The 18,906-nt window shown below is 44.2% G+C and overlaps 1 protein-coding gene across 1 annotated transcript in view; it reads right to left on the bottom strand.

The window, feature by feature from the left end:
* Positions 1-18,906, bottom strand: part of GRHL3 (grainyhead like transcription factor 3) — a 58,331-nt gene that overhangs the window by 13,511 nt on the left and 25,914 nt on the right. Inside the window, exons 6-15 of the mRNA XM_077337621.1 lie at positions 18,076-18,155; positions 16,969-17,122; positions 16,618-16,729; positions 15,340-15,434; positions 13,110-13,268; positions 11,590-11,668; positions 6,875-7,008; positions 5,244-5,281; positions 3,518-3,606; positions 2,872-2,957 (exon numbers count right to left, since the gene is read on the bottom strand). Of these exons, the coding sequence (XP_077193736.1) occupies positions 2,872-2,957; positions 3,518-3,606; positions 5,244-5,281; positions 6,875-7,008; positions 11,590-11,668; positions 13,110-13,268; positions 15,340-15,434; positions 16,618-16,729; positions 16,969-17,122; positions 18,076-18,155 (1,026 nt within the window). The remainder of the gene's footprint in view (positions 1-2,871; positions 2,958-3,517; positions 3,607-5,243; positions 5,282-6,874; positions 7,009-11,589; positions 11,669-13,109; positions 13,269-15,339; positions 15,435-16,617; positions 16,730-16,968; positions 17,123-18,075; positions 18,156-18,906) is intronic.

The following is an 18,906-nucleotide window of genomic DNA, read 5'->3' as shown; positions in this document are numbered from 1 at the left end:
TTTCTCTGTTCTTGGCACACAAACAGCTGCTCGACACACAAACAAACGCTCTCCTTGCTCCCCCCAACCCCAGCACAGCCATAAAAGACAGTAAAGGTTATCAGATAATTTTGGAGAATTGTTTGCTTTATTTCCCCACCTCTGCCAAGATAGAGCTGTGGGTTATCAGGAATTTGGGCGATAGGAATCTCAGATATATCTTGTGTGCTCTTCAAACACTGGGGGGGGGGGGGTCCAGCCAGCCCAAGGGAAAGAGGGAGAGGTGTGGCCAGAGGGAGAAAACGAACAGGAACATTTCCCTCAGAAATACAGTCTTGGGAGTTTGATCAGAGAGGGGATGCAGGCAGTGGAAAATACAAACCCCATCCTAACTATGAAAAGCAAAGTAAAATCCCAAAACACTCATCAGAAAGCTGCTACAGTTGACTGCTAGACAATCCTTTCCCTGAAAACAGTGTTCAACTCTAACCGCCGCAAAATTGCGTGTGGTATTTGGGCTGGATCAAGAGACTGAGGCAGAAGATCTATTGGCTCCCTCCATTCATTAGTGTGGGGCACAATCTACCCGGGGCACAATCTACCAAGCCTCATGGGGCTTGCTGTGACTCTGTGCCCTCCGCTTCTGATCAATGGGCCTTGAGCAGGAGAAAGTTCCCGGAGGGGTGGGATCTGCCTGTCCCACTGCTTGGCTTGGCAGCATCTAAAACCCTGTGACTAACAGAGCAGATTTTCATAGTCAAAATAAATGTGTAGGTAGGGTCATTAACTCCAGTGTGGGATTATGTATTGATTTATTACTATTATTTATCATATGGCATGTGTGTTATGCAGCCAGGAGATCGCAAGATTGCCTGGCAGTCCGGCAACAGACGTTCAGAGGTGGTTTGCCACTGCCAGCTTCCTTGTCGTGACCCCTGTGTTCCTTGGAGGTCGCCCTTCCAGGGACTAGCTGGGGCTGATCCCTGCATAGCTTTTAAGGTCTGACAGGATCAGGTTTGCCTGGCCTCTCCAGGGCAGGTTCTGCACTTACATTTTTCCCCCATTATCAATCCTGCTGAATTCAGATCGATCTGAACCTGGGTCTTCCCCCTTTCTTTTTTCTGAATTGAAACAGAATTGCGTTCTACACTTAATTGTCTGGCTTCTCTCTCCTTCATGCTTAATTGGGGAAGCCAAGAGGGGGGAGGGGAGTGGTGGTTGTGAAGTGCCTGGCGGCATTGAAGGAGCAAAAGGCTGGAGAGGGGTTTATTTCCTGCTGTTTGTCTCCTCTACAGCCAAAGCAAGGGGGGGGGGAAATGGAGCACGAGGCTGCTTGTTTATTTTTCTTTTCCTGAACAAGGAAGGGGGGGAGGAGAATGAGGGGGGAAAGACAATCCAAAATGCAAATCTCGGGACATAGAAGTGTGCGTTTTTGGACAAGAGCACAGTCACTTAAAAAATGAGGGCAAAAATAAATCTTGTGGGGGAATGGCAATCAGGAACCAGCAGTCTTTGCACTGACGCCCTGACCAATCAGCAACAGACTATCGTGCTACATCAATGTCAGAGGCACGAAGGAGGAAGAGGAAGTTAATCCAGCAAAGTGCAGAAATTTAAATACTGGGGCTTTTGGAGAGGTTTTCTCAAATGTAGCAAGTTATATCCAATTCCTGATATCGCAGGGGAAAGGTAGTGTCACCATGGATCAATCATAGACGTTGCAGAGGGAAAATTTAAAGCACTAAATATCAGAATGGCAATCAAATAAGGTGTAGATGAGGGTTTTTTATTTTTTTAATTCAGGGTCACCGGGGATAAAAAGCAAAGTGCAGGTTAGCATTCTAGGGTAGGAAATCCCTGGAAACTGGGGGCAGAGCCTGGGGAGGGGAAGGAACCCAGAAGAGTTATCCATTTTCCCACTAATTAGTTGGGAATCTTTTCTTCTTTCCCCCAGTATGATCATTTAGCTACCAATGGCGCAGTATATACTTAAAAAAAAAACCAGTCTTATTAAAAAAAAGATGGCATTGTTGATTTCCATAGGAAACTAACCAATTTTGCTGCAGTAAACATACAAGTAACTCATTGGAGACTGGAGTCCAGTGGTGCTGCAGAGACTAATGCAAATTTCTTCCAGCAGAAGTTTTTCAGAGTCAGGACTCACTTAATCCAATATACCGCAGCAGATACCCATTTTCAAGGCCACTACAACAATAGACCACCCTGTTGGGTGGCATAGCAGAACCTTTCTCGACTTTATAAGTCATCATGATATGTGTTCCAACACATCTGATGAAGTGAGCTCTGACGCAAAAAAGCTGATGCTGGGGGAGAAAAGGGTTCATCCACAATATGCCTTTGTTCTCCTGGCTTATTGTGCAGCTACAGAGTAGCACAGCTACCTTTGCTGGAAAGCCCTCCCTCACCCCCCCCCCCCCAAAAAAAAGATTTTTATTTAAATCAGTATTTTTCAAATATCCCCAAATTATGAAGAATATATTGTCATTCTTTTAATTCTTCCTAAAATCTTCTTCTAAAAAGGGTCAGTTGGGAGGCAGGATGTGCCCAGAAAATTGCCAGTGATATGACTAAGAATAATAAATGGTGAATGCAAGTACAGGCATGTTCAGTGTTTAACCAAATCAAAAGGAGACCAGTTACATTCAGCTGTAGAATCTGTGTTTCTTGCTATCTGAAATCTTTTTTTTCCACAACTGAAATCACAGGTAATTATTTTCTTTACTGTTCCTGAATGAAATGCACTGGGGTCAGAGAAAACTGCCTGTGAGGCCAGAGGTCAGCTTCCAGAACTGCTGGTCAGCCATCCCTCTCTTAACGGGTTTACCCTAGTAGCACTATGACGTGAGGTAACTTAAGAGTGAGGTAACTTACAGCATTCCTTAGACCTTTCAAGTCTGGCGTCTTCAGCATGAGAGCATCGAAAACCTCCTCTGATTCCCTCCGCACGTAGAGCAAGACTGAAAGATGGAAGACACCACAAGTATTAAAAGTCAAGAAGAGCTGTTTTTTTGTGGCCCACTTTTTACGACCCAAAGGAGTCTCAAAGCGGCTCACAATCATCTCCCCTTCCTCTCTCTGCAACAGACACCCTGTGAGGGAGGTGAGGCTGAGAGAACTCTGCAAGAACTGTGACTAGCCCAGGGTCACCCAACTAGCTGCATATGGAGGAGTGGGAAACCAAACCTGATTCTCCAGATTAGAGGCTACTGCTCTTAACCACCACACCAAACTGCCTCTCAAGACATCCCTGCATACAAAACACTCTGAGGGGCATTAGCAAGTTCTAACTGATCCTGCCACTTTTTTTCCTCAGGTCCTCGAGTCCCCTCCCACCCCTGTCCCCACTTATGGCCTACCCATGGTCTCTGAGTCAAGCTTACCCACTTATGCCCCATTAGCTCACTGCACTCCTTATTTCTCTGTAAATCCACCGCCCACCCAAGGTAGGTGAAAAAACTTGCCTAACGATGGGCTTATTGGAGAAGATGGGAAAGGGAAACTCCAGTTTCAATATTACCTCGCTGAGGGTCCTCTTCCTTCATTTGCTTTGCTGCTAATGGATCAAATTCATCTGTGAATGAAGGGCAGCTCCGCTTCAAGGGTAACCTGTATGGGGAAAAACAGGGGGTCAGAAGAAGTCCAGAAAGGCCCCAATACTGAACCTATGAAAGCTTGAAGCTTCTTGACATGGAATCAAACCACTGGTCTAACTAGTTGAGTATCATGTTAATGTTGTTGTTATAATGTTATTGTTATTATCACCTATTGTTACCATATGTTATCTGTATCTTTTTTCCTGTTCCCTGTAAACCACCCTGAGCCTTCGGGGAGGTCCTGGGTGGGCGTGTACGCAGCTATGCTTCCCAACTCTATTTTGCATGATCAGGCCACTTCTAGGGTTTTTTCAAGTCTAAAGAATACTTCAGGGGTTTCTCAGTGGTAAAAAAGTTGAGAAAGGCCGAGTTAGACAATTAGACTAATGAGACCCTGATTCAAATCTATACTCTACTACAGAAGCTCACTGTATTACTTTGGTCAAAATACTCTTTCTAACACATCTCACAGGGTTGTTCTAAGGATGAAATGGAGCAGGGAGGAATAATACTGTAAGCTGCTTATTTATTTATTGAGAACATTTATGCACTGACTGTCCAGAAAACCTACGTATAGCTGCACTCTGGCCTCCTCAACCCCTTCCTACACAGAAGGACTGTTTTTTCCCCCCATCATGGCTGAGTTCATGTCAGGATCTGCCATGGTCTTCTGATATTGATTTTTGGTGAAGTATCGATTAAGTGTCAATTTTAACCTGTAGGTGTCCATTGCTAATGGTTAGTGTCACAAGGAGGGGGGGGAGCAGATCTGAGAATGTGTAACTGCTTGCAACCATTTTTATTCGTTTGTTTTCTGTGCTGTGTGGTCTAATTAGTAACTTCTTTCACAGGGGATGGACTCATGGGAAAAGGGGAAGTAAGGTGTTATTTGGGAGCCTGGCCTTGGTCGGCTCGGCACAAATTTTTATTTATTTATTTATTTATTTATTTATTTATTTATTTATTTATTTATTTATTTATTTATTTATTTATTTATTTATTTATTTATTTATTTATTTATTTATTTATTTATTTATTTATATACTTCTCTCTCAGATGTAATGTGCAACTGGTTGTGAGGCTCCTCTGTGAGACTAGAGAAGCCCACCTTTCCTTTGGAAAAAGGAGAGTTTTGTCTACTTTAACTGGGTGTGTTTATGTTAACACGGGGTGGGAACTTGGGTTTAGAATAATCAGTGTGTTGCCCATCAAATCAGTTCCAGCAAGGACAATCATGAGACTTGTAGCACTTCTTCAATAAATCACTTTTGCTATTATGCCAAGAGTGTTCATTGGAAAGGGAGTCGACAGAGATTCAGACAACCTCTGCCTAATTGGGAGCCAGTCCTATGGCCCCACAACTCTCATGCAGTCCCCTTAAATTGGGTTCATCAAGAAGATTTTTTCCCCAAATTGTGCTTCAGACATCGTCTACCAGTTGTGCCAGCCTTAATGAAGCCAAGCAGATCTGGGTTTCGTCAGCGCCAAATCAGGACATGCCTGAAGAACTCTGTGCAGAGCGCCTTGAGCTCCCCAGAGAAAAACCATACATCAGGGTAATAAATAAAAGCATGGGAAGTGACCAGAAGTACCAGGGGATGTGAGAACACTTTAAGCAAACAAGCCAGAGGAAACATCTCTTTCCATTACCTGGTAGGGTCATGTGGAACACCAGCTGTAGGTAACACCTGTTGAAGAGAAAGAAGCTGTAAGAGAGAGTCCTTCAACATGAAAATAAGCCCTGCTCTGTGGGAATAAATAAGCTAGACCCTCAGTAAGAGTCTCCCCCTCTCTGTTTCAGACACTGCATGGTTATTCTTCAGGGCCATATACATATCTGGCTGATTCACCATTTCTACACCAACTAACTATTGTTACAAACCAAGCAGAGGTCCTATGTATACACAATGCTTCCTAGTGGAGGAGTGTCATGTTTATTTGTTTACAACCAAAAGGTCACTACAGATACACAAGGACACAAATCTTGTCAAAAATAAAAATTAGGACAACTGGTTTTGCCATTACAAAACTTGAGTCCAGTGGCACCTTTAAGAAGTCCAGTGGCACCTTAAGTCCAGTGGCACCTTCATGTCCATGCACACTGCTTCAGGCAAACCATTGGGCTCAAATTTTGTTGTGCTACTTCAGACCAACATAGCTATCCACTTGAATCCAGTTTTGCCACTGTGATTCACAAGTAAATGGACACACATATTCTCTCTGTACTCTGCATTTCTGTAATTTAATCTTGAGTATAGCCAGAGTCTCTGAAATGGTACATCCCTGGTCTACAAACACACAACCACTCTCATTCACCCTCCTATTCTAAATACTAGGCCTATTCTGCACACAATAGATAAAGCACTTTCAATGCACTTTAGAAGTAGATTTTCCTGCACAGGAAAATCCACCTGCCAAAGCACATTGAAAGTGCATTATCCTATGAGTGAGGAATTGGCCCAAGTCTGCTCACACTTCACCGGATTCTCTGAATCCCCACTTTAAAATTCCTCCTCAAAGCCTATGTTTTCCCTCCTAGGAGTTCCTCCTACCTCTTCAGTCAGATGACAGCAATATTACAAGCACAGCTTGTTTACAGGCCAGACTAACCCATAGAATTCTGGTTTAAGGGTGCCTTAAACTTTCTATCACAAACCACTTTCCTCTCCTATACGGGATGACATGTCCTCTCCCTGGAGAACTGCGGAAAGAAAGTTTCAATCCACGAGATAGCTGCTGTGTTGTCATTGGGGGCTTGCTGTGATTGATAAGCCAAGGAGCGGAGGGAAAAGTTCAGCTTATTGTCCCTTACAGGAGGCAAAAAGCTTCTACGGGGCAGAGGGAAAACATGGGAGGGGTCTCCCCGTGAGGAGGGCTGCGATTTACAATTTTCCACATTTGCCAGCAGGAAGCCACTTGCGTTTTACCCCTCCATGCGGAAATGGCCCTTGTTTTAAACGCTGCTAAAGTTCAAGAAGTAGATAATCATTTTGCAGTCTGTTTCATATCCCAACTGTTGTTATGTTTTCATCTGCTGGATTTCTCTGCCTCTCTTCCATTCAGGATAACTCCTTATGCAGAACACCCCCATAGCCTGAAACTTCTACCAAAACCCCCCTCCCTACCCAATAGCAACACTTCTTTAAAATAAGCCAGAATTTAATCTTTTAAAATTTCCTATAAAAACACCGAAAACAGGCTTTCCTATAGCACAACAAGCATCTCAGGACTTTCACTGGACCTTGAAAGGATTGTGGTAGCACCATTAAAAAGGGACTTACGGTTCCACATCTCTGGAGGTTTGGAAAATGGACATTTGGGATGAACAAGACAGGCTGGGTTTCCAGGTCTGCCTGGGGCTTGAGGTACGTGAGTTCATTGCCCCGGAAGCCTGAAACCAAACAGCTTTTCAAACCTGGAAGACAGAAAAGAAATCCCCTTGTTCACCACTGATGCAGCAAGGAGAAGAGCACCAAACCTGTGCTGAACTGTAAGAACACTCTGTCAGGATTGTTAAATGCCCCTCACCCTCATTTGATGTGGTGCTGAGGCCTGCTCCTGGTGAATCGCTATTTTGGAAATTAGCTCTAGATGAGCTACTGATAAATAGATCAGATGACTTAGAACCATAGAGTTGGAAGGGACCTCCAGGATCACCTAGCCCCACCTCCTGCAGAATGCAAACTTAGCAAACAGGCCTTGGCCAACCTTCCTCAGTGGAGAGGAGGTTCAGAAAGGTATGTGAACAAGCATGCAAGTGTGTCCCCATTTTCACCTCTGAAGTGCTGAAGGGCATATTAAAGCATAATATATCTAGTGCATATTAACCCTGCCCTTCTTCCAAGGAGGTCAGTTTTTTTCAAATAGTTCATGGCTCTTCCACTCCATTTCGTCCTTACCGACACCCTGTGAGATAGGGTAGGCTGCAAGATACAGAGAGTAGGGATGGGCATGAACCAGGAAAATGCCGCTTGGCTCAGATCTTCCTGCATGGCGTGCCCGGTTCATGAGTCACGAACCATCACGACCTTTTAGGTGCCAAATGAACTGATTCACAGATCTCCAGCTGTCTTTCCTCTACCAGCCCTCCAAGTTTGGTGAGGATTGGATTTTCAAGGTCTGAGTTACAGCCCCCCCCCCCAATAGAAGATGCCCCCAGGAAAGTGCATTCTGAGGAAATGACAGGTGCAGATTCAAGAGGGTCAGGAGTGTATAGAATTATTCTGTGCAAGCTAGAGACATCAAACTCACCTAAGACCTCCCCCTGATGCTGCCTCACATGCTCTCCAAGTTATGTACAGATTGGACTTTAGGGGTCCAAGTTATGTCCCTCCAAAAAGGATGCCCCCAGGAAAATGCTTTTAGGGGACGCTTAAGGTGCAGGTTCAGAAGTACAAGCTTCACCCATCAAGTACACAGAGAATCTCATCCTGCCACCCATTCCTCTACAATCTCTCCCCTGTTGTTTTGAAGTCTGGTAAACATTTTGATTTAGCAGAGATGGTCTAAAAATGTATCCATTCATGAACTGCCATGAAATACTTGAAAATTTGTGGAATGTTTGTGGTAGTTGACCTGCCACAAACTTCAGTTCATTAACCTTGAACCAGCCAAAGTTTGTCACGAACTTTAGTTTTGAACTAGTTTGAGCCCATTCTTAACAGAGTGACCCAGGGTGACTGGAAGTGAGGATCTGAACCCAGGAACCTTGGATTGTAGTCCAACATTTTAACCTCTGCACTAGCTTTCCCAGTTCACTGATATTTTCCATCTTCAACCTTCCAAAGGGTCCTGCAAGAACTCTACCTCTTCCCTTATGGCTCCATAATGAAAAGGGTTAGCGACTTATTTTTTAAAACAAATGAAAACTGGAAACATGTAGATCATCACCATAGTCTGCAAAGGGTTGGACTAGATGACTTTGGAAATCCCTTCCAACTCTATGATTCTATAGTCATAATGCTAAAGAAATCTAGCAATTCCTGATTTTTTAAAAAAATACCCTCCAGTGGTTGTAGGAGAAGGGCAGCTGAGACAAGGGAAATCCAGGAAAAACAGCTGTGAGTGCTCCATTGCCATTGCATTTTCAGCAGCAAAGAGTCTTATACGGACAATCCTTTCCATGTGGAAGAAGTCAAAGATTTCTGAGTTCCGCAGGGCCTGTAAGACGGAGCTCTTCCGCCAGGCATTCGGTTGAGGCCAGGGTGGTGACAGGAGTTTTGATCTGTGGATTCCCCCCCCTCCCCCCATTTCTACTTCTATTTCTAATTTTTAACGAGCAAGACCCACCAGGCCATCTTGTTTGGGATCTTCAGCTAGGTCCATTGGCTGGAACAGTGGGGCTGGGTGTAGTTGGGTTTAGATTTTAATTTTACGCCATCTCTTGTAGTTGTATATATTGTTGTATGGGGATTTTATATTGCAATTTTAATACTTGTTTGTGAACTGCCATGAGACGACTAGTTGTGGAGGTATATAAATAGAAACATAAATAAATAAAGTCATGCAGCAATTTGAAAAATCAAACTGAAACCTAGCAGGCAGGCACGCTCCTCCTGCCCAAACAAACATAAAACAAAACACATAAACCGAGAGCCAACAAATAAAAAGTAAGAATGAATGCAGGAATGGCAAACACAATCTGATCAGCCCGTTCCTCCTAAAGCCTTCAGAAATAAAGCGATCTTGGCTTTCAAGAGACTAGATAAGAGAGAGAAGGCCTGGAGAGTTTGCGTGGGAAGGGAGTTGGTATAACCTGCAAGATCTCATTCTCAGACAAGAGTGATTATATGTGTCTAGGGAACAAAGAAAAAAAATCGAGAACAGAGCTCAGGAGCCTTTGTCTCGCAATATATTATTAATAATAATAATTCCTAGAGTGCCTACAGTAACTTCGCGCTGCTCATTAATCTCAGCATGAAGTCTAAAAGACCAGACGCCCAAAGTGAAAGGAGGTGGGGGGGGGAGGGGGGAAGGCAGAGGATGAAGCTCAGTTTGACACTGCAAAGACCAAAGAAGCAAGTTTTTATACAGCCATTTCAGTCCCAGCTGGGGCCAGGCTGATTTCCACTGGCTGATGCAACATGACTGGTGGACCTTGAGCTAATAATTGGAAGCAGATTGTCTTTGCAGCGTGCTGAAGCAGTTAGAGAAGTGGTTCTCAACCTGGGGGTCGGGACCCCTTTGGGGGTCAAACGACCCTTTCACAGGGGTTGCAGCAGGGCAAGCAGCTTGGCTGGGGGGGAGGGGCATCCACACAACAGCCTTGCAGGGTAGATTATGATAGAGCATTTGTCTTTCTGGAGGAGCAGAAAAGAGCGAGATCAGCATGATGGGACAAGAGGCAGAACTGAACTGAGAATCCCCGGAAATAATCCAATGTATATACAATCTTCATGCCATGGATCTTCATGCCATTTGTCAGTTTCAGTTTAATTTCTGTGAAAGAACACTGGCATAATTTTATGGTTGGGGTTCACCACAACTACGAGGAACTGTATTAAAGGGTCGCGGCATTAGGAAGGTTGAGAACCACTGGGTTAGAGTATGGGGAGAGGACCCAGGTTCAGACCCCCACCCTGTCATGGAAGCCTCCTGGATGTACCATGGGCCAATCACTCTCTCTTAGAAAAAAACGAAGACCTGGGTTTTATACCCTGCTTTTTCACTACTGAAGGAGTCTCAGACCAATCATGAGGATAACATGGAGAAAGGGAGAAGGCGCTGTAAACCTCCTTGGGAGCCACTTGGCAGAAAAGTATATCTCCTCTGAAACCACAAAGCAGCAGAACAAAGTTGGAGCCCAGGGGCACCTTTGAGACAAAGTTTTCTTCAAAGTATAAGCTTCCATGTATGCACATACTTCTTTAGGTATCTGAGGAAATGTGCATGCACAGGAGAGCTTATACCTTGAATGAAACTTTGGTGGTCTTAAAGGTGGCCTGGGACTCACACTTGGTTCTGCTCCTTCAGACCAGCACGGTGGCCCACCTGAATCAACCAGAAACCAGGTTCGCTACAAGTGAGAGTCCTAAAGCACTGTGCATTTTGTTGACAAGACCATTGTAGGTTCACAGCATCTCCATAGCTACCACAAGCAATGCAAAAGCTTTCATTGTCCTCCAGGTGCAGGTAGCCCTGTTCTGATCGTGATGCATCTGGATCAGGCTACCTACCCCTCCTGTGCTGCTTTCCCATCCTGTAGCCAGCTTGGTGTGGTGGTTAAGAACGGCAAGCTCTAATCTGGAGAATCTGGTTCGATTCCCCACTCCTCCTCATGCAGCCAGGTGGGTGGCCCTGGGCCAGTCACCTCTCAGAGCTCTCTCAGCTCCACCTACCTCACAGGGTATCTACTGTGTGGAAAGGAAGGGTAGGTGATTGTAAGCCGCTTTGGGGACTCTCTCAGGTAGTGAAAAGTGGGGTATAACCCTCCCCCCCCAGCTTTTCTTCTTTGAACACTCTATTGCAAAAATTACAATCATGTGATCTTTGCAATGGAGCAATCTCTGAATGCAAAAAGGACAGGGGGGTGAGGGGTGGACTTGAAGCCTGTTCTCTGTTTGTGCACATGTAGAATCAAGCCCATGTATATGAGGGAGGAACAAAACTACCATTGCACATCTGACACCTAGCCCTGATGGCCACAACAAGGTCTTTGTAACTTGATTTCCCACCCTTTAAGAGTTGGTTCCAGGGTAAGGTGACCAGATTTTAACATTGGTAAAGCGGGACACCATTGACCGGGGGAGGGGGGTGTTCTTGACTAAAAATGTGGTCTATATCGAGCAACAAAAAGTTTCATAGAACACAAAAATAGTATTGTAATATAAATTTTTAAATTTCAACTTAAGTACAATTTGCCAGGTACCCCCAGGTGTCCCTCCAAAAGTGGGACAATCTGGTCAGCTTATTCCAGGGCTAACATCCCCCAACCCTCAACATCCTTCCCAGCACGGCAGCGTCAAAAGTCAGCCCCACCGGCTTCTGTCACACTAACCGTTATTATTCGCATCCAGGCATTTCCCCTTCCTTCTGAACTGTTTGCGTTCATCGTCCCGCATTTTTCTCTCTGCTCCCTGGAAGGAAAGGTCAGAGATTCTCAGGCAAAATGTTTCCATGAACTCCTCGCCACAAACCACATGCTCCCGAGTACTTGTGACATTTCTCACACTAACAGAAAACCTATGAGTAGGGGGCGTCAGTCCCCGTGTGAGACCTGGGGGACCCCTGGTTTTACAGCTCACCTCCAGGTGACGAAGATCAGTTCTGCTGGAGAAAACAGCTGTTTGGAGGGTGGACTCCATAGTACTATAATCCACTCATGTCCCACCCTCCAAACCTGCCATTTCCTCCAGGGGGAACTGATCTCTGTAGTCTTGTGATGCTGAGGGAACTGCAGGCCCCACCTCCAAGTTAAGAATCCGAATCACAGCACTTAAAGGGGGAGGGCTTCACAAATGGAGGCGGGCCATTTCATAGCCCCTCCCTAGTGCAATAGTACTGGGAAAATACCTAGGATGGCCTCCCCATAAAGCACTTTTGCTATGAAGCCAGGGCTCACAGAGAGGGATAGACCCTTGCTGAACGTGAGGAGGGGAGTGGGTTATATATTTATTATCTGCCATCTTGATATTGTGTTTTAATTATGTTTTAATGGTTTTTAATGGGATTTTATTGTATTTGTGGATTTTTGTAAACCACCGCAAGAAATCTGAGAGCGGCTGAATATAAATATAAATATAAATATAAATATAAATATAAATATAAATATAAATATAAATATAAATATAAATATAAATATAAATATAAATATAAATATAAATATAAATATAAATATAAATATAAATATAAATATAAATATAAATATAAATATAAATATAAATATAAATATAAATATAAATATAAATATAAATAAATTTTGACATTCCCATCACTGTAAAGGCTGGCAGCAAAATTATCGTATGAAGAAAAATGACTGTCAAGAGCACATCTCCGGAAGAAGGGACTGGGATGGCATTATAATCACACAAAGCTGTATCAGAAAGAGAGTAAGTAACTAGGAACTCTAAATGCAGGCCAAGAACCACACTAACATATCTATTTCAATGCTTACTGCTTGCAAAGCAATCAACCATTTGGAGCAGTTGGCTACTCCTGATGCATCATGCATCAAACTGACTCATGCTGTGGCTTTTACCTCTCAGCAGTGAAAAGTAATACCTCCTAGAAGCTCACCATTGTATTCCTGATTGATTTTCAATTGACTCTCTTAGATAGCTTAATTTGCTTGCTTTTTAAACCTTCATCATTCGTTTATTTATTTATTTCTTACATTTCTATACCTCCCTCCCCAGTAGCTAGCAGATGAGCTTTTGCGAGGCTGTTCCTAGCAGATGAGCTCTTGCAAAGATGTTCCTAAAAACTAAGATCTTAGGTTAGAAAGCCATGGTGGGAGACCCAGAGTCTTCCTTTAGCCCTTTTCCATTAGGAAACCTGCCCCCCAAAGCTGGACTTTACCTTATCACAAAATATTTTGATCTGGCAAATAGCTCGATGGACCAGTCGGTTTGTCCCAGTGCTGTAGTCGTAAGTATCTATTTGGAGGTTCAGAGGGACACCCTTCACCCCTTTTTGAGAGGAGAAATCTGTACTCAGGCAGTTCACCCCAATAAACACCTGCAAGGAGAAGCAGATTATTTCATCATTCAATAACACAGGTCTGAACTATGCACTAAACTCCAGCAGGTTCCTGGGACGATCATGTCCTCAAATGCATTGCTCAGATGCCACACACATACAGCATGCCAATGCAGAAGCCACTGGTTGCAATGGAGATTGGAGAACTGGCCATCAAAGGTTGAGTTACCAATCTCAAGTTGGGAATTGGACTTCTTCTGATCTCTGGACTGCAGAGATCAGCCCTTCAGAGGAAATGGCAATTTCAGAGAACGTCCTGTGTAGAATCATATCCCTGCTCAGCTTTCCTTCCCAAATCCTGCCCTCCATAGGCAGCATGCCCAAATCTCCAGGAATTTCCAGTGCTGGAGATGGCAGCCCTAGACATTTCTCAAAAGAGGGCCACGATTTAGGAGGAAGAAGTTCCATTGCTTAATTCTAATGGTGCAGGGGCATTTGGGAGTTGCTCGGTGGTGAAGGAAATGTACCCTGCACATGCTCAAAAGACACTTGTCCCCCACAGATGACATCATCAGAGATGGGAAGGGGTGATAGAATCATAGAACCACAGAGCTGGGCCATACAGACCATCGGGTCCAGCCTCCTGCTCAATGCAGGATCAGCCTAAAGCATCCAGCCACTGCCTAAAGACTGACAATGAAGGGGAGTCATCACCTCCTTAGGCAGCCTATTCTGATATCTAGCCAGTATCATTCTATGCATAGTTTAAACCCATTACTGCTGGTCCTATCCTTTGCTGCTATCAGGAACCTTTCCCTGCCCTCCTCTAAGTGACGACCTTTGAAATACTTAATGACAGCAATCATGTATTCTCTTTCTCTCTCTCCCTCTCTCTCTCTGAGAACTGCTCTAAGAGAACTGCAATTGTCCTGCAGGAGCAGGGAATCAAACCCGGTTCTCCAGATTAGAGTCTGCCACTCTTAACTACTACACCACACTGGCTCTCAATGCAAAATGCAAAAGCAGGTGCTGATCCCTTGTTCAGCTTCTTCACATAAACTTGGTTCATTCTTTTGGCTCTATCGCCAGAAGGTGTTCTTCCTTTCCGCTCTGAGGTGGTGGAATTCATCAGACTGCCCCAGCAGTAGAAGTCAGCCCTGACAAAACTAAAGTAATAGGAAAAGCATATCTAGTTTCTGAGTTGAAGAAGGGCTGGAAAAGTGTGTGTGGGAGGGAGAGGGATGTCTTTGTGGCTTTCTGGCACAGAGAAACTAATAAGCATTGTTTGACATTCAGAGGAGGGGAGGAGAAGAGCAGAAGGTGGTGAGGAAGGGCCTCCAAGAGCAACTCAGAAGCTTTCCCCACCTTCAAACCGCCCTGGGCCAGAAAGGAGGCAATCTTTCCGGTAAGTGCAAAATCACATCTAACCTTAGTGCCCCACAGGGCTCGTTGCATGCCTGGGATATTTCTATTAGGGGAGTGGGGAAAACAGGATGTTGCCTCAGAGAGAGTATGTAACCTTTTAGAACTGCGTAAAGATAAAAATAGCCCCCCAAAAGGGCCAAGGTTGTCTTTGGGACTAGAAAGAAGAGGTCTCACTGAAATCCCGGAACAAAAAAAAACAAAAACAAGAATCATCAAGTTCCTGGGGTTTCTTCATCCCTGCCCCGTTTTTCATAAATAGATCTCTTTGCTTGGACTTCCCTGTGCAATGCAGGCTTATTTGCAGACTGAAGCCCAGCTGTAATCTACCAAGCTGAAGGCAGCCCAGCACAGTGACATGGTGGGTCACCTAGAGCCAGTCCCAGGCTGAAGCATGCTTCCTTTGCTCCCGACAGTGCCTGGGAGGAGAAGTGCAGGTCAATTCATACAGCCTGTTTGGGACATGCTTTTGTAATGGGCTGTAGGTAAAACTAAAATGCCAGCACTGAAGCAGTTTCAAACTTTTATTCCCTCTCCTTAGGGAACCACGAGGAACTTTTGGGACTACATGTCCTGTGGCTCTGAGTGAGAAACCATGATCATTACAAATGTATCAAATAGATAACAGTTTTGTAATAAAGGGTGTGTGTGTGGACACTTGTCCCTTTGTAAGGTTCTAGAGTCATACCTTTGCTTCCTCATGAATGTTCCAGACAAAGGACAAGGCGTTGTAAGCTACTTCCTCAATATGTTGCACGGTATTGAAGTTCTCTTTACAGTCAGCTGAAAGGCATTTAATACATAATGACTCTTCTAATCGCCAAACTCTAGTTTTTGGAATTGAGCAACTCCCATCTTCTTAAAGAGGAATGATAAACCCCACCCTGCTAAACCATTAAAAAACTCTTCCTAAACTACACCTGGAAGCAAAGGTCAAAATCCAGAGAAGCTTGGTGCCTATACTCATGGAAAGGAGGGTTCAGCGATTTTCATTTACTCTAAAACATTAAGACGCCATCTCATCAGAGACTTGCTCAAGATGGCTCACAAAATATAAGATGTAAAAACAAATCATAAAAATTAAGCCATTAATTTTAGCAGCTGTTAAAACCCTAGCCAATTAAAATACAGAACATAAAAGCGAATTTAAGAAGCATAACCCACTCCACACCTCCCAAAAAATGTAAAAGCAAATTAAAACCCACATTTAGCAGCATAAACAATCCTCATAATAATCTTCTGATGAAAAACAGATTGCAAAACAAACCCAAAAAAGTTTATAAAAGTTTTAAAACCCTAGTTAAAAGCCTGAGTAAAAAGAAACATTTTCTCTCAGCACCCAAGAAAGGACAGCAGGCACCAAGCAAGCCTTTTAAAACCTTTTGACCATGAAAGAGCCCCTGAAATAATTTTTCACACTTCGAGGAGCCCTTGAAGTGATGTCAGCTGGCCTCGCCCCTACCACACACCCCAAAGTGACATCACTAGCCACACCCTTAGCCCTCCTCTGGCTCCCTCCCACTGCCTATGGTGGCTCTGCCTCATGTAGGCCGGAAAGAAGAGTAGGAGCTGAGAAGACAGCCAGGACCCACACCACTTCAGAGCTCCCATGGACCCCCTTCAAGATCTCCTGCAAACCTCCAGGGGGGCATGTCCCTATGGCTGGGAATCCCTGCTTTAGAGGGAAGGTTTTCACACAGACAAAGTGCCATTTCCTATTCCAGGGGCAACCCCTTACATGCCACGGGGTGCTAGACCAAAAGATTTTCAGGGGGCTACTACATGAAGGGGGCGGCTGGAGGCACTTGTGGTAATTCGTGGTAAACAGTTCAAATGAACACCAGAATGCCACCCAGAACTGCAAAGGGACTGAATCCCATAGATAAGAGAAAGTTCGTGTGATCTTTTTCTTTTTCTTCCTGGGCAAGAAGGCCCTCCCCCAGCCATAAGTATCTCTTGTCCTTACCGACATCAATGACTCTCTGCTTGGCTGTGGGTTGGCGGGAGTGCCAGTGCTTCCAAAACTTGAGCTGTTCCATTGGTATCTTTTCGTTGTCAAACACGACCATCACCACACTCTAGAAAAGGAAGGGAAAGCCGAGTTGCTGATGGAATGTATACATTTATTTCTACGTAACACAGACTGAATGTATAAATTCATTTGCAAAATCAAAGCCGGCAACAGATAACAGTTTTACGGCACTTTACAGAAGTTGATGGTACAGCAAGTAAAATGAGATCTCTATAGCAGCTGGCTCAGCAATTTGTTACAAATGGTTATAGCAGTTTGTTATATGTGTGGGCAGTGACTTCTTACCTTCACTTTATTGGAAGTCAAGTGTAAACATTTGGCGTCTCCAACAGTCCTCAGGGTGACTGGGTAGAACTGTCCTTTGTTGAGGTAGGCCATGGGTGAGTCACCCGATTTGATGTGAATTGCTTTGGGAGATCCCAGTGTATATTCAAAGTCACTTGAATGGAACAACAACAAAAATGGAATGTGAATAGAACAGTTTGTGCCACTTAACTGTGAAAGACGCAGAGGCTCGACCTAGGCATGGTGCAACTGGAGGGACTTCCCCCTTGGATAATACTAGGCCTCAAAAAATGGCTTCAATCGCTTAATAACCATACAGACATGTAAAAGACCTAACTTGTATCAGGCTTCTTTGCCTAGTTGTCCTGGAAAATTCTTCCATGCTACAGATGACCAGACAAACAGCCATTTGTTTCCTTTTTCTTATTCATTTAAAACATCTAAAAGGGACCTCAAAGTTGCTGTTTTATTGCAAAGAAACTTCAAGAACAGACTAGAAATGGAGATTGCAGAAATGCACATTATTACAAAACTCAAGACAATGGAAACCCCAGGACTCAACAAGGATATTGGTTTCTTATCTCACTACCTATGCTAACCTCATTCAACTCTTATGCCTACATTTCTTACAATCCCCTCTTCTTTTTTTAAATTTGGGACAATGAGACTGTAATGTAATGTAAGTATCTAATTTAATTTAAAATCTAACTTTCTGTTCTCAGGACAGGATAACAAACTCAGCATTGTGTGGGGATGCCTCCATGCTTGGGTGGAGATGGGCAAGGCTAGCAACAAGTCTCTTTTAATTATAACCACCAAAATAGAGCTGACAGTCCCCAGATCCCCTGTAATTGTAGCTCATCTCCAGACTAAAGAGATCAGTTTCCCTAGAGAAAATGGCTGCTGTGGAGGGTGGACTCCATAGCCTCATACTCCAGTGAGTTCCCTCCCAGCCCCAAATCCTGGCTCCAGCCCCAAGTCCCCAGGTATTTCCCAACTCAGAGCTGGCAACCCTGCTCCAAAGGCATTCCAGGGCAGAGGTGCCACTATAGAGAAGGCCATAGTGTCGTCTCCACCTCCCCCCTCCCCCCCACTTTCTTTGGTTACCTCTTGGTATCTTCAGGGGAGTAAGCTTCTGAGCACGGTGCTTCTGTCTGGGATTTGAGAATATCACTGAAGATCACCGACTGTAGAAATACAAAACCAGGACAGCTCTATAGTAACTCTATTCTAAGTGTGAAACCAGGCGAGGCATCAGAAGATCTGTAATTCTTTGTGTGCGTGCTTTTTTGGGAGGGGTGCAGTAAATAGCAGCCTTTGGATGCCACAAATTCTGATTGGGGCTTCACTGTTCAGAAGTTTAGCTAGTAAAGATTTGACTGATATGGGAAGATGAAAATCCCCTCTAAATGCACGCTTATTATTATTATTATTTTTTGGTGTGGTAAGGCCTACAGAGAAAGTTGCCACTTGTAGCAACCTTAAGGCAACAGGGTCAGACCTTAAGCAAAAGACACAATTCTCAAGATCATCTCTTCACCATTGTTGAATGGCCAAAGGCTTTCAAGGCCGAAGTCAGCTTGTGGTTCCAGGTTTTTCCAAGCTGTGTGGCTGTGGGGACTGGTAGTTTTGGTCCTTGACTTTTGGCCAGCAACTGTGGCTGGCATCTTCAGGGGTTGAATGCAGCAAGATGGGAATCTCCAAGCCAAAGTGTGGAGTGTGTCCAGAATTTTGTTACTTAAGTAAGGCTTTGGAGAAAATCCCAGAGAACCTACTGTCAAAATGGTGATGAATCACTATATATAAGAGAGGGAGCTTTTCTAGACAGTGCCAGATAAATCATGAGCCATCCAAATTATGAACTAAGCATTATGAACTACCCCAAACACTTCCTGGTCAGAAAGTGTCCCAGTAAGCTGAGGAGTTAATAGGAAATAG

Source organism: Paroedura picta, chromosome 5 (genome assembly GCF_049243985.1).
Source record: "Paroedura picta isolate Pp20150507F chromosome 5, Ppicta_v3.0, whole genome shotgun sequence".
In the NCBI taxonomy this organism is placed as follows: Eukaryota; Metazoa; Chordata; class Lepidosauria; order Squamata; family Gekkonidae; genus Paroedura; species Paroedura picta.
Note: the sequence above shows the minus strand (reverse complement) of the source record. Positions and strands in the feature narration are given on the sequence as shown.